The following is a 16329-nucleotide window of genomic DNA, read 5'->3' on the forward strand; positions in this document are numbered from 1 at the left end:
TGCTCAGAGATGTCGAAGTGGTACAATACCCAGAAAAGCAAGCGTAAAGTTGCAGACATGGATGTCTGGGAGGTCATGGCAGGGTAAATTTCCGCACTGTCAGAAAAGCCGTTTTCATTAGAACCTGGTGAAGTGTTGAACGTACCACAGGGGTGGTGTAAGGTCACGCAGAGCCGCTTCTTAATTGCCAGGGGAAAAATTAAGAAATACTTTTATTTTTAACTTTATTTTCGGGGCATTTTTATATTTTTGATTTTTGCACTTTTTGCATTACTTTTTAGTCTGGTACAATAAACAACCCAACTTTATCTTGTGGACTTAAGTATGATGTCTTGTGGACTTGTGAAACTAGTCAAATTTGTAATTTCTTATGTCTCATGTCATCGAACTACAGGTACACTATTGTGTAGCCTACAGAACTAGACTGAGAGACCATTTAAAGGCCTTTGCAGGTGTTTTGAGTTAATTAGGTGATTAGAGTGTGGCACCAGGTGTCTTCAATGTTGAACCTTTGCACAATATTCTAATTTTCTGAGATACTGAATTTGGGGTTTTCAGTAGTTGTCCATTATCATCAAAATTAAAAGCCATAAACACTTGTAACATATCAGTGTGTGTGGAATGAATGTATACATTATTTATAAAAACTTTAACTTTTTTAATGGAATTACTGAAATGAATCAACTTTTTCATCATATTCTAATTGCATGACCAGCACCTGTATATTGACATGGGTACGTACATTTCTAAAATGATGAGCGGACCACCCAGACTATTGTTGCTTGTCACGTATTGATTAAGTGTTGAATGTCTGATTTCAGCAGTCATTGTCTCAAACTGTTTTTCTTTCTCAGATAAACAACTTGCGTGCAGCAATTAACCGGTTAGTTTGCGAGGGCCCTCAAGGGGTTCTGCACTTGACACCGGAGAAGATCAGTGGGTTTCAGCAGGATGCTAGAGATCGCCTCATAAGGTAGTCCTTTTTAAAGTTTACACCAACTTTATCTGCAGTTCACAATTAAGGTGCTGTGTCCACCAAACGCGTTTTTTGCGCCGACGGCGACAATTTTCAATATAAAGTCTATGTAGCTCGGCGTTCACAGCGCTGAGCGCCCTCGGTGGAAAAAAGCTCTCGGCGCAGGCCGTTTTTACCGCAGCGCTCAGAGCGCTCAAAGTTGAAATCTGTTCAACTTTTAGAACTTAGCAACAATAAACACTTCTCGAAGCGCCGAGAAAAGCGTTTTTTAATGCTCTCAGCGTAAAAAACGCGTTTGGTGGACACAGCACCTAACTACAGTGATGCTAGTGACTCATCAAAAGTCTGTTGTCGGGGGCGCTGTGACGCAACAGGCTACGGCGCTGATACCATACATGGGCCCAAGTGCCCATGGGGACCCAGGTTCGAATTTCCTGATCCCAACCCATCTCTCTCTCCCCCAATCACTTTTAGTCTCTTTCTTCACTGTACTATAAAGTTTTAAGTCGTAAATGACATCACAATTTCTGACCTCATACCTAATTCTCTCAGAACTCTACACACAAATCAAAGAACATCCACACAATGGGCAAAACCCCTCAATTCTCTTGCAAAATTGAACTAGAAAAGCACTTTGAGAGTGCAGACCTCCGCCAAGCGCCTCCTGGATCCAGACAGTGATCCAGATCACAAAAGTTGGCCAAACACAAAATGTAATAGTTTCTTCCTTGGGTCATTTCAGACCTTTCCTGTAAATTTCATCAAAATCCATCCACAACTTTTTGAGTTATCTTGCTAACAAATAAATAAACAAACCCCACCTCCTGGATCCAGACAAGTGATCTGGATCCCAAAATGTAATTGTTTCTTCCTTGGGTCACTTCAGACCTTTCCTGGGAATTTCATAGAAATCCATCCATTTGAGTTATCTTGCAGACAAACAGACAAACAAACAAATACCAATGAAAACAACCTCCTTGGCGTAAGAAATAAAATAAGAATTAAAGAGAGTCCCGTTCATTTCCATCAAATTAACTAACCACCCTGCTGCTTCCCTGAAATCACAGCTGTGAAAATATTTTAAGTTTCATTCATTCATGTCAGTTAACACGAACTTAGGCTGCTTAACTTTGTAAGTGAAGCTCTAGATAGAGTCCAAAATTATTGTAAGGCATAAAACATATATTAACAGTGTAGTTTTCCGTGAACACTAACCTTGTGTCTCTTCAGGGTGTACTAAGACTAAGGGTGGCACAATTAGGCTAGAGTATTATAGTTATCATGTAATAATGCACAGACTGAATTTGACTTCACATAAAGCACATTATTGTCTGAGGAAACGCTAAGCTACAGTTGAGATTTTGATACAGCAAGAGGGAAGACATTGATGATTTCAACAATCTTTTCATTTATTTGGCAAAAAAGGGAGAATGTGTAGCCTATTGCCACCTGCAGGAACGTATGCCCCTTTACGTGCCCCTATTGCCCCCTTTGTGGCACACAAAGAAAGAAAGTGTAACTCTTAAAGCTTAAATTAAATTCAGCGCTGGTTACGCAGTGCCAACTTAGCAATGTGAGGATACTTATGCTCATTGTTCTTCCACCATGCAAGTCCACAATGTCCACAATGTCTGTGGTGAGTTCATCATATATTTTCTTAACACAGGCTTCTTCCAGGTAAGGCATTGACTTAAATCTTGGATCCAGTGCAGTGGCTCTATGCAGATATTCCTGGAGATTAGGGTCAGTCTATCTGCCTTCAAGGTCTTTAGAGATTGCTGCCTTAGCTTCTTTGATTGTGGTACTGTCACGGTCCTCTGCACTTGGTGTCGTGGATTTCAGGATCATCTTCTGCATTGGGATAATCATCGAAATTGAGGAGGATGTCGCTGTGCTCATGAGGGCGGTTACATTCTTCAATAATGAGACCCTCTGCCAGTCTTGTCTCACTGTCATTTAACACGGACATGTCCGTAACTTTTTATTTCACGTCTTTGTCCATCAGGGTAGAATAGATTGCAGCCTGTTGCTCCACATAACGCTCTAACATGTCATATGTGGAGTTCCAACGAGTTGCTACGTCATGTATTAGATTGTGAACAGGCAATTCCAGCATATCCTGCTTGGTTTTTAGGACATGGGCAGCTGTCGTGCTTCGGTGAAAGAAGCGAACCACCTTCCTAACCTTCCCTAGGAGTCGAGATACGGGGTTGAGCGAGATTGCGCTCTTGGCTGCAAGATTTACTGTGTGTGCGAAGCACCCGATCAGTGGCCCAAGTCCGGCTGCTACATTGATAGCATTCACTATATTTTTAGCATTATCTGTCGTGACAGGAATTGTGCCGTTGGTTCTCGGATCTCGGCGGATTTGCAGAATGAAGCTTCTCGTTTCCCGGAGTAATATAATGAGCAGTCACTGTAACTTTCTGTGGCCCTGGAGGTCCATCCATCGGTGGTGAGAGCTACGTGGGCTGTGTCGGACAATTCTTTGACAAGTTTTTCTCGTGTCTCGTCGTATAGTTTTGGAACTACAGAGGTGCCGAAGTGTCGTCGGGAGGGAATGTTGTAGCGTGGCTCGAGTATTTTCATCAACTGACGAAATCCTTCACCCTCAATCACACTATATGGCATCATATCTTTTAAAATAAGCATCCCGATTGCTTTCGTTATGGCCATTGCCCTGGCCGAGTTATCACTGAGAGGCTGCTTAAATGCTGAGGAGAGAAGTTGTTGCGTAGCCTGCGGCTCTCTCTTCCTTAAACTGTCTACCGACACATTGGGGTGACGTCTTTTCGGATGACCTATCATTTCCGAAGTGTTGCCAAGAGCATATTGAACACGTGTTGCACAATGTTTGCACACAGTCGCAGTCTTTTCTGTCGTCTTGATACCTCTGTCATCATAGGTAACCTCAAATCCAAAATGTTCCCACACACCAGACCTATAAGAGGCTGGCGCATCCTGCAACTCCGGGCAGTCTTTGTCTCTCGCACTTGCCATTTCTAAAGACTTGCGCGCAACACTCAAAACTCCATACTCCTACCATTGGGCGAAAGGGAAACACATTGTCACATATGGGAATTAATTGCGCATGCCATAACTAGCCTGAACCGTAGGACCGTATGACGAACACACACTCCAAACCGTGACATGCCATCCGCACGGTTCGGCGCATTTTACAAAAACCATGCCACCCCTAACTAAGACATTCAAATTATCATTCCTTTTTATTTCATTTCACTATGTTCACGTCTGTTTTTAGTAGCTCAGGGCCTCCCAAAACATAATTGGTAATAAGGCAAAAAAGTAATTAGCATAAGATATGCATATATGAAATATGATATGAAAATCTAAATGTGGCTTTATAATTGAAAATTAAATCGAATAAAGGATTTGGAGAATCATGCCACCCCTAATTCATTGTCACCTCAACATGTTTCAACCATTATAAATTCCAGGGTGTCGTCTGTAATCATGTGATAGGAATTGTGCTAATTCCATGTATTATATTAACGGGTTGTTGATATTCAACAGACTCTTTACAAGGTCACCTCCAAGAGAGGAGCAGGTGCCTATTTACCACCAGAAACCCAAGAAATGGAATCAGGTACAGTACTCCCTCACTGTCTATACACATGGGTTATCACCTGAGATGGCTGCAAATACACTGCTTTGGGTGTGCATCCAGTGGGTTGTCCAATTTCACAATATGACACAATATAACACAATATAACTCTGCATTTACACATTTAAAGATCTACTGATAATATCCAGGGTCCCAGATTACCTCCAAGTAGGTCAAACAGAATCAGAAGTGACAACATAGACTCCATGCTGGATATGCATAGGATGGGTTTTCATCAGTATGAAAGACATCTGCTACACTTTACATCGTGTGTGTGTGTGTGTGTGTGTGTGTGTGTGTGTGTGTGTGTGTGTGTGTGTGTGTAGGTGGAGACGTCCAACCTTATGGATATCTCAGATGAGGACCAACAAAACAAGAAGAGCAAAGGCCACCTGTTGCAAATGCACTCCATCACCATCCTCAGCATGTGAGAGGGGATAATTCAATGTGTCTGCGTGTGTGTGTGTGTGTGTGTGTGTGTGTCTGTGGGTGTGCTCATGTGCTTGCGAGTGTTATGTTTGAGACTATGTTTTCAGGTTTGAAAAAATAATGTCCTATATAGGGATTTTGGAAGATCTTGGTTATTTATGCATGTAGGCATTAAGCACAGCCATAGTTCGTCTGTGTTACTTTGAGTTTAAAGTTTGACGTCAGAACTGCATCTAGTAGCAATTTGTTTGTATTTGCACTTTTCATTCTTCATGATTGTTATGTTCAGAAGCTGAAAAAAGAAGCATCATGTGTTTTTCCTTACCGTAATTGAGTTGTCATTCTTAATGACCTAGTAATTCATTATAGAGTGGAGTTGCACCCTGCACGAAAAATAATAAATCCTTTGATAATTTCCTTGATGCAATGTATGATGCCTTGATCAAACAACCACCATTTATGTGGAATCACAAGCAATTCACAGTATACAAAATTGAAAACTTTAGTTTAATTGGAATTTATTTTTATAGATCAAAATAAAATGCAAGTTTGGAAACCAAATCTAACTCTAAACAGCTATGATGGATGCAATGATCAGAGAGATCTGTCCAAAACAGTGGAGAATCGGTCAAAAACCCTGGAGAATACGGAGGGACTGTTTTCATCTAGGATGAGGGGTCGGTCCCCTGAACCTGAGTTGTCTATATGAACGTCTTCCATCATGTGGCCATGGCCTGCAATGATCTCTTCACCCAGAGGAACAGCAAGGGAACTTGGGCCTTCAGTACAAACAAAAACAACAGCATGCATATCTCATTTGGAAGGCCAAAAGCTCAAAGAAATGATGACCGCTAAAACAACCCCAAATCAGAAAAAGTTGGGAGACTGTGTAAGTAAAATCAGAATGTGATGATATACTAGTCTTGTAAACTCATATTTAGCAGCAAAAAGGACATGAATCACATATAAAATGTTGAAAATGACCATTTTGCTGGTTTCATTCTCATTGAGCTCAATGCAAATCAAACCAGCTGATAGGCTAACTGAAATAAAAACCATGGCAATCTCTAAGTATGGTGAAGGGTATGTGATGATGTGGGGCTACTTTATCTCTCTATGGGCATTTTAACCCATAGGGTTAACATAGGGGTCCCAATAGTTGTGACCCCTGTATTTTAACTCATTGACTGCCAGCGATTTTCAGTGCAGAGCGCTCCATACTGCCAGACGTTTTACAGCATTTTGACTGTTTTTCCAAGATCCACCGAACGGTGAGATTTATGACTATGTAAACACCGAAGGTACCAAATGAAAGAGTAGACTCTCTTCTTTCACCAGGAAAAAACAGTTTGTTTCTATCGTTTTCCGTTCGTTAGTAATCGTCAGTAGAACATGGGTTAGTTTTGCTAAAAACACCTGTTTTTGACCAAAACATGGAGAAAACGATCTTTTTGTGAAAATCAACTTTTTAACGTTAGCGATTCAGGAGTATGTCTACCACGATTGCACTGTTATCTCGTCAGTCTCGTCAAGGTTGCTAGGGACTCTGATGGTCGCTAAAGACTCTGAACAGGACGGTAGACTTAGCAAGCTAGCACTAGCAAAGTTGTTGTTAGTCTATATAGCAATATCCAATGTAAATGGATCATACCGTTCACGTGTTTTCCATCCTTGATGTAAGAAGTTAGCATATTTATTCCCTGCATCGCGTGCAAACTAGATCCACTGTGGTCGATCTTCAGTGTCTTTGCTTGTTGCATGCTGTCTGCATGTGCACTATAGGCAGATACTAATCATCCAAATGGCACTGCTACCATCTAGCGGTTGGGATCGCTAGTACAGTCTGTTTACAAGCCTGAAACTCTGCCAGATCGTTCCCAAGCCCACCCAGGAGCCCTCCCCATTGAAAAAGGCAATTGACGTCTAAAGACGTCAATGGCAGTCAACGTATGTGTCTAAATTGACGTTTAAAGACGTCAATGGCAGTTAATGAGTTAAGGAAAACATTTATTAATTTACGGTACATTATTCAAACAAAATTGTTGTTCTGATTTGGGGTTGTATTCTAGTTCTAACTCTCTCAAAGCCTCATGTAGCTACACTATCTATACAATGTTTTGAGCAAAGAGCCGAATATCCCAAGCGACTGCAAAAATGGCGAAATCAAATGTTATGCATCATGAAGTTTAAACATCATAATCATAGCTCCCCTATTTAGGCTTACCGCCATTAGAGTGATCAACAGATGCTCTGGATATCTGATGGGCCCCACCGCCACGTGGTGTCACTTGGTTGGTACTGCGGAAAAACTGATTTTCAAGACAGTAAAATCAAACACTGAGCTACCCTGGTTGAATTGAAGTAAAGTCAAACTGTAGTGTGCAGATACCTTCTTTGAGGACCGTCTCTCCTTGAAGAATGAAGAGACTTTGGTAGCGATCTTTCTGTCTTTCTCTAATGTAGTTTTAGGAGGGTTGGCTGCGCTCATCACTCTCTTGTTTGAATTGGAGAGATTTTCCACCTTCTCTTTTCGACAGTGCTTCAGTAGCTCTTCGCAGAGCAGGTTGACCAGGCTCTTGCTGAAAGAGACTCGCTGAGCAAAAAGAGCCCTCTGAAGTTCTCCCTTGGTGCCAAACTCCGCCAGCAGCTTTCTGTAGACATCCCGGTAGACCTTCTGAATTGCCAGTGTGGGGGGATAAGGTTCACTTCTGGAAAGGCCAGACATGGCGCAGAATTCAAACAGCACCCTGTTGGCTAGCATCTGAGAAACGTTTGGAATGCTTACAATATGGTCATATTCTTCTGTCTGGTGGATGTTGAGCAGCAGTTTCACCACCAGGATTGTCACCAGGCACCGGTAGTCCTCTCCTTGGAAGTTTAAGCTTGATGTGCATGGTGATGGCACATGGCAGATTTGGGTAATGTCACTGGCCAGTCTGGAGTGAGACTGCAAGGATGCTTTTGATGGTGAAGGGTGTAAGCAAGTTGCTTGCCTATTGGGTAACAATGTCATTACCTGCCGCACCAGTGCCTCGGTGAAAACTTTCACCACCTCAGCGCACACCTTTTCAGAGGGCCTCTGGTAAGTCCTAGAGGAGCAGGCACCTTTCTCATTTTCTGCCCAAGGCGCGTGTAGGGCGATCAGTAACTCCCGCAGTAAAGTTCGAACAACCTTTTGGATGTAGACCCGAGTGATCTCTAGGGTTCTATCTGTTGCGAGTCCCTTTTGACTCTTGTTGGCCCATCCAGACAGTGAAATGGCAGGGTCAGATGTCGATCTCTCAATATGGGAAGGAGCTGAGGTTTTCCCAAAGGAGATGACCTCCCGGAGCTGATCCACCAGGTCTTGGATGAAGGGTTGGAGTAGTCCACTTGTGAAGAGGGTCTCAAGCCTCTCCTGAGAAGCTCTGGTATTATCCACACAGAGAACCATCCTTTCCATGGTGTTCTTCAGAGCATCCACAGCAGAAGGCATGTTGGACACACACCAGCTCCCATTGTCCACACTAAGACATTCAGTGGAGGAAATGTCAGGCTGTAGACTCCCACTGACAAGGCCTCCAGTGTAGGTGCATGAAGACATTTTGGCAGTGGCCCCCGGGTAGCAAACCTCTTGCGACTTATGACCAATATGACTTCTAGGCGTCATGCCAAGGTTAATCCCCTCAGAGCTGTGCCCAAAACTGACAGAGCACAGAGCATTAGACAGCTCTCCACTGGTTGTCAGCAAATGCTCTGAAACATCAGCATTCGACAGAACAGCTATATTTAACCTACAGAGTTTGGTCGGAGAGTCCAGTGGAGTTGCACAGATAGGCAGGGAGCAGCAGGAGTCGCCCATGCTTTTTCTGTGCCCATCAGTGAGCGCTGCACTACTGGAATGGCAGCACTCATCCTTGTTAAACACTTCAGGCTGATCAGGAAGGCATTTGGATGCCGAAGACGAGACATCCGGTGCTTGGGCCTGCAAGGCCTGATGATTCAGCCTTAATCTGGCGGGGCTAGAGGATTCAAGTGAGGTACCCATGGAGACAGGAAGAGTAGCACATATTGTTTTGACTTCCATCATCGCTTGAGGGAGCACTTGCCACGCAGATCGCTTCACCCATGATGACAAAGTCCATGCCAGCTTAGACACGGGCACCTGCCATAGAGCAGCACAAAGAACTTTTGTTATTTGAGGCAAATAACAAAGGCCCCCTTCCTCTAAAGCAGCATGTCTCAAACTATGGAGCTGGGGAGTCAAATTATGCCCAATGCTTCTCGTTTGATAATTTGCAGTGCAATTGATCAGGGAAGTGCATGTACAACAATATAGCATAACAATAATACATATAGTTCAAAGTTTATTGTCATGTACTCATAAGTAAGCATTTATAAGCATTGAAATTCATTGTGCTCAAGTGTCCATTCAAGAATAAATAACAAATAGATACTATAAATACATTTTAAAAAAGCTGCAAGCAGCAATGAGGGGATTAACTCATTAACTGCCATTGACGTCTTTAAACGTCATTTCAGACACATACGTTGACTGCCATTGACGTCTTTAGACGTCAATTGCGTTTTTCAATGGGGAGGGCTCCTGGGTGGGCTTGGGAACGATCTGGCAGAGTTTCAGGCTTGTAAACAGACTGCACTAGCGATCCGAACCTCTAGATGGCAACAGTGCCATTTGGATCATTAGTATCTGCCTAGAGTGCACAAGTCTGCAGAGACAACTAGCAAACACACTGAAGATCGACCACAGTGGATCTAGTTTGCACGCGATGCAGGGAATAAATATGCTTACTTCTTACATCAAGGATGGAAAACACGTGAACGGTATGATCCATTTACATTGGATATTGCGATATAGACTAACAACAACCTTGCTAGTGCTAGCTTGCTAAGTCTAGCATCCTGTTCAGAGTCTTTAGCGACGATCAGAGTCCCTAGCAACCTTGACGAGACTGACGAGATAACAGTGCAATCGTGGTTGACATACTACTGAAACGCTAACGTTAAAAAGTTGATTTTCACAAAAAGATCGTTTTCTCCATGTTTTGGTCAAAAACAGGTGTTTTTAGCAAAACTAACCCATGTTCTACTGACGATTACTAAAGAACGGAAAACGATAGAAACTAGCCGTTTTTTCCTGGTGAAAGAAGAGAGTCTACTCTTTCATTTGGTACCTTCGGTGTTTACATAGTCATAAAGCTCACCGTTCGGTGAATCTTGGAAAAACAGTCAAAATGCTGTAAAACGTCTGGCAGTATGGAGCGCTCTGCACTGAAAATCGCTGGCAGCCAATGAGTTAAGCAAGAGTTTTGCTGCTTGGCCCCCAATTGTGATACTGATCATCATAATGATAATTGTATGCACCCAGATAGATTAATGGGCCCATCCTCAGACTGGGGCGGGGGAGCGGGGGGTTAGGGTTCAAGTTAATGGGCCCTATGACTCCAAAGTCTGCCATGACCGGGACTCCTTGTGTGGGAGTCTTAAGTAATGATCTCAGCAAATAGGAATGTTGTTTCCCTTTTTCCTCAGAGGGGTTGGTGTGGCGAAGTGATATCATAATGTGGAAGATATTGGGATGTGCCATGGTCTCTTGAGGTTTCAGTATGAAACATGTTCTCTCAATATTACAGTAAGTTTGTATCTGATAGACTTGACTGCTTGACTGCAAACTCAATACAGTGAATGCTATTTCTCAAGTCATCCTAGTTCTTCTTTGGAAATGTTTTCTTCTTAAATTATCTATGCTGTCATTTTACAAAGACACTTAAGGAAAGGTTGTGTTAAAACGAGACCCTGGATGCATCTTCGGCGTCTTTGGTATAATTGGTTATGAACACTGGCCCAGCACATAGCGAGCCTGCTTTAAAAAAAAACAATTAAAAAAAACTCATAAGGGCTAAAATTCATCAACATAAGCTGTATTTCAATTTTGTACTCACATTATTTGCCATGTCATCCCAAAGAGACTGGAATTGCCTGTACAAAGAGAGGTCAGTGTGATGAGTAATATCAGATAGTGAAAGTGACTTTCTTAGTAGAGGTTGAAAATGTTCAGTTCAGTGCACAGGGTTTGTCTTCTGCCAGTAAAATACCAACACAACCAGAGCTAGTTCAAGAACTGAACTGAGTTGCAGTGCCTGCTCATTCCTTTTTGTACACAGTGTAGGTCTAAGTTGTAGAGTCAGCATGGAGAATTTCCCTAAAAATTAACTCACTAACTCTGATTGCCAGCAAGTGTTGCCCATAGACATTAAAGGTGTTGCCCCTAGAAATATGGTGGCCGTGTTTTACGTATGCCACCAAATAGAACTTGACGGACAATGTGGTATCTATCTTTCTAATATCTATAAATACAACTACTACTACTACTACTACTACTACTACTACTACTACTACTACTACTACTACTGCTGCTGCTACTACTACTAAGTGTTTAACTTGGCTACCACAGTGGTTTCATAAAACTAGTGTACTACTTGTGTTTATTTTCTTTTCTTTCTTTTTTTCACTAATTGTCTTCATTATTTCTGTCCTCACTCTGGTTCCTTCTCTTTTCACCCCTCTCTGACCTCTCTCTCTCTCTCTCTCAGTGTAATACATTCTATTACATGTATTCAATAAATAACAAATATCAGAAAATGATTGAGGAAAATAATAATACATGTGCAACATATAAAAGACAAAAATTGTCAGCAAAGCAAAAATAAAACACAATCCTACAGTGTACTACCTCCGCAATTATTTGAAGCGTAGGCCTACTTACTCTTGGGACAGGCTCAGCAACACACTGATGATGAAATCTTTGTCAGCCAGCTGCCCCGAGGAAGAGGGGTCAAGGGTCCTCTCGTCCACTGTTTTCTCACTCGTGCCAGCCTCTGCTCTCTTGCCTGTTCTACTCTTCCTCCTCATACCTGTGCAGCCGCTGACTTTCCCAACTGAGTCCTCTGGCTGATCTTCGGAGCCTTGTCTCTCCTCAGCTGGCAACCAAGCCTTCACAATAATACACAGAATTTGGAAAATAAAAGTGATGAATAATGTTAAATACAACAAATAATGTACTGTTTAATCATGAGTTTGGCAACGGAGTTGGCCTAGAATTGCCAGTTGAAGATTCTCTCTCTAGGTTTTCAGTCATGATTGTCAGGAGGCTTTGTCTCTAACCTCAGATGATTTTCTTTCCGCCTTGTGGACAGCTTGGCTACCCAGCACTGAGTGTCCAGTCCTCCCACTAGAGATACAGAGATGAATATATAAGGCAGGGATCACACTAGCCAGCGGCAAGCGGCAGGTTTCCTATTGTTCTCTATGGTTCGTCAGCGGAACGGTGACAATGCTGGCATAACGCTAGCAAACAGAGTTGAACTTGGTTCAATTTTGAAGCGCAACGCTCGGCTCATCACAATCAGTCTAAGAATGTTTAGGTATTCTGAAATATTTTTCAGATTTTTCTAAGGACGTAGCAACAAAGTGTGAACTTAGGAACGAGATAGAATGTTTTGATTTATTATTATGGTCTGAGTGTTGCGTTACGCTTGCCACTGGCTAATGTGATCCCAGCCTAAAGATGTACATTTACATTTCTTCATTTGCCAGATGCGTTTATCCGAAGTGACTTTCAGCAATAGAATAACATTTTAGCTATTACCATTTTAAGCATTTTAAGCATTTAAGCTACAGTTGCAGCATTGAAATAACATTTAAGCTACAGAGGTACAGTTGCAGCATTAGAATAAGATTTGAGCAAATTAACATTTATGCATTTTAACATTTAAGCCACAGAAGAACTATACTGTAGCTGCAGCAATAGAATAACATTTAAGGTACGGTGCCGAGGAGACTATAGCTAGGAACTACCACTGCATCTGTCAATACTAGTACTAGGGGCTAGGAGAAGTAGTAGAAGGGGACAGAAGAGATGCGGGAAAAGCAGTGTTTGTTCAGTTGTCTTCAAGAGTTTTTTTGAAGATAGCGAGTGATGTCCCTGCTCTTATGGGACTTGGCAGATCATTCTATAATCAGGGGCCACAGATGGGAAAACAAATCTGGATTGCCATGAGTGTGGGGGAGGCAGTGCCAGGTGTGTTAAGATAATAATCTATGTCACCTCTCTGTTGGATTGTAAGGTATCTGATGGTGACCTCATGGAGGATACCAACACAAACATGGCTTAAGTTGAGAGGTTCCTATAAACATTCTTATCTCTGTTAAATACTAGCTGGTTAAATGATCACTGGTAAGTTGATTTTGTGTGTGTGTGTGTGTGTGTGTGTGTGTGTGTGTGTGTGTGTGTGTGTGTGTGTGTGTCTCAAGGGTATAAGAACTTGAGACACACTTTGGCATTACTCACATACTATATACTGCTGTTAGATGGGCCATTTGCCTTTGTCTGTTTGTGACCATTGGTTGACAGATTGGTTGTTAGCATGCTTATTTAACTTAATTTGGGGAGGGGCTTTTTAACATGTTTTTTTTTATCTTGGATTTTAGCACAAATGATTATAAGACCTAATCCTGTGTAATGTAATTAGAACATTTTAACTGTTCTGAACTCTGGCTATACACAACATTATGTCCTACATACAGTACAACTGTCCCACAACTTCTGGAGCTGATGGACTGCATCTTGTTTAAATATTGATGGGTGTTGTGGAAAACCAGCTAGGCCACCTGTATTCTGTCATTAGCTCTCTCTAGAACTCAAGATCCGAAGGAGACAGAGGCTGAGTCTCAAACCGCCTACTTGCACACTTCAAATACTAAGTTTAAGTATATAGTGCAGCTATTTGGACATTACTAACCATTGAAATATGGGCACAATACAAGTAAGCCCTCAGTTCACTGCACACTACCAGTGTACTGATGCAGTTTTGAGATATAGCCAAACTGAGAAGAAGAAGGTGTTGACTGTTGATCTTTATTCTCCGCACTGCAGTGAGAATACAGCCATGCAATATCTAGACCAGGGATCTCCAAAAATAGCCAACAAGTCGTCTGTAGATCACTCTAAAAACCTCTACCATTGGAAAAACACAATAATTGATGTGGCCTCATATTTGTAACATGAACTTGATTTTTGGTGATGGCTTACAAATTATAGCTGAGTTTAAAGGGACCCTATGCAGTTGTGGCCTTTTTTTCTGGCTTTTTGCCACAGCTTGAGAGTATTTTATTACATTCCTTGCTCGGTCAGCCTGCCATGTCCCAGGAGCTCCTCCTTGTAATAGTGCCTATATGCCACATCGGACCTTCGTAAATTCTGACCTCCGATAGCGGAAAAATGAAAAATGAGTCGGGTTGGATTTTTTTGCTAGGAGACTCGTGTGGAAGTTTTGTGCCCCGAGGTGTCCCACTTGACCTCACTATCATATTCTCTAACCACGACGGCCTCCCTTGTAACAACACAAGAGGTGCATTTCACTGTTACAAATTGGCAAGGTAATTTGTCACTAAATTAACAACACAGATAGAAACATTATTTTCCGAGCTGATCTCATTAACACACTTTTTTCGGAGGTTGGAAAGGCGGGTCCTCCGAGTTTACGAGTGGCATGAAGGCAGTATAACCACCTATTGTTTGTTTGTTTATTTTGAGCAGCTGGCACCGCCCTTCTCTCTTGTTTTGGCAGCTGGTCCTCCGACTTGTAAATAAATTGGAACTTGAGAACGACAATTTGAAAGTCTTAAACAGGAAAGGACACCACTCTCTGCCACGCTGAATGCCTAAGAAACTCACGTTTTGAAGAGTCAGATGTCTAAGCATGTCAGCTTATGTGTCTGTTCACTACTTAGGCTACTTTTAATGAAAATACTGTTGTTTAACATTGGACATTATATTGATAATTTAAATGTAAAATCACAAATTATTCAGGAGGATTACCCTCGCAAAGAGTGTGGTGAGGGTCTGTTTGTTTCAAATGAATAGCCCTCCATAGATGTAAGGTCCTTCAGGTAGCCCTTATCCCCAAAAAGGCTGGAGACTCCTGGTGTAGACCGAACTATCAGTATCCTATCAACAGTGTCCAACTGGAAACCTGATGAGATCTGACCTGTTGGTAGCTGTGCTTTGCCTTTCATACTCTTGTCCACTCTAGAAGCGCCTCCTTCCCAAAATCTCAGTCAGAGTTAAGGTTTCCTCCCACTTATTGTATTTTGACTAATGGTATTGGTAGAAGGCGGGATCTAATCTGTATTTTTGGTTGTTTTGATGTCCTGACATTTCTTGCGCACACACACCATGGCTGCCTCTGATTTAGTCTTTTATACATCCTCCCTTCCTTCCTCGGTCCTCGTCCTCACGGATCTACATAAAGAATGATGGGGCGGCAACAATGGGATAGTCTATCCAGTGTTAGTTATAGATCAGTGAGAACGAGCCTGGAGGATCGAGCATCGAGGAGAGAAGTTAAGAGGCACCCTATGAATCGCCATCTGACTTCACCACTTCCTCTTTGACATGTTTCACTTCCTGTTTCACTTGTTTTCACTTCCTGTTCCTGTTTCACGTCAGTTGGTTTACATGAAATATGCCAAGAAATTAATGGAGGAACTTCAAATGCAAAACACTACATGGGTAAAATAACTTATTGTTGTTCTGCGGCCATTTTCATTGTGTGGCCTAGTCTTCTGCACACAGGTTTAAAAGATAACACAGGTGATGCAACTTTACCTGATGGGGAAGACATTCTCATGTGCACCATCCATGGAAGTCCGTAATTAATGGCACTTCTGACTCCAAGATATTTTTTGGTTACAATTAGAATGTAATATGTAACCATGGTGATAGAACATATGGCTCAGCTAACAAGTAGGAGAAGGAGAATTTGATGCAATAAAGGATACTGTTCTGTTGGCATTGTTAAGGAGCAGTGAAATGCCATGACTGAAACAAAATGAAGTACTGGTAGCCTACAAAAACAAAATACCCAATATAATACTGATTTTGTTTTACTGTAGCCTATTTATTCTATTTCAATAAGTAGACATGAAGTGGTAATTTGCTGCTCTTGAGATCAGAAAATTAAGTTAGACCAAAGCAACAGGTTTGAAGCTGTGGTATAATAGATGGAAAAAAAAGATTTAAACATTAAATGTATTGTACATGTATTTATATAACCTCAATGGCAATAAAGTAAAACACTGAATTTATTGTTGAATAACATTTTAATTAGCAAATAATAAATAAAACTGAGGTTATTCTCTTTGAGCTCTCTGTATCCCAGTGAAGTCTCTTGAAGCCCTTTTGAAGATAAGAAAAAAAAAAACACTCAAGGCCGGTTCCCACTGGACAAGGCGTTCA

At 41.8% G+C, this 16329-nt stretch overlaps 2 protein-coding genes across 2 annotated transcripts in view; one reads left to right on the forward strand and one right to left on the reverse strand.

Annotated features, from left to right (window-relative positions):
• The window catches only part of tdrd9 (tudor domain containing 9), a 45740-nt gene extending 40288 nt beyond the window's left edge, over positions 1 to 5452 (forward strand). The window contains exons 34-36 of the mRNA XM_062518646.1: positions 855 to 973; positions 4511 to 4583; positions 4928 to 5452. Of these exons, the coding sequence (XP_062374630.1) occupies positions 855 to 973; positions 4511 to 4583; positions 4928 to 5032 (297 nt within the window). The 3' untranslated portion in view covers positions 5033 to 5452. The remainder of the gene's footprint in view (positions 1 to 854; positions 974 to 4510; positions 4584 to 4927) is intronic.
• Positions 5453 to 5624: 172 nt separating this feature from the next.
• Positions 5625 to 15769, reverse strand: LOC134062349 (uncharacterized). The gene is made up of 7 exons (XM_062518329.1): positions 15700 to 15769; positions 12195 to 12261; positions 11797 to 12023; positions 10973 to 11009; positions 7420 to 9174; positions 7255 to 7339; positions 5625 to 5809 (listed from the first exon to the last, which is right to left on the reverse strand). The coding sequence occupies exons 1-7, from the start codon at positions 15732 to 15734 to the stop codon at positions 5625 to 5627; spliced, it is 2391 nt and encodes a 796-aa protein (XP_062374313.1). The 5' UTR covers positions 15735 to 15769.
• Positions 15770 to 16329: the final 560 nt, after the last annotated feature.

Source organism: Sardina pilchardus, chromosome 17 (genome assembly GCF_963854185.1).
Source record: "Sardina pilchardus chromosome 17, fSarPil1.1, whole genome shotgun sequence".
NCBI classification, from domain to species: Eukaryota; Metazoa; Chordata; class Actinopteri; order Clupeiformes; family Clupeidae; genus Sardina; species Sardina pilchardus.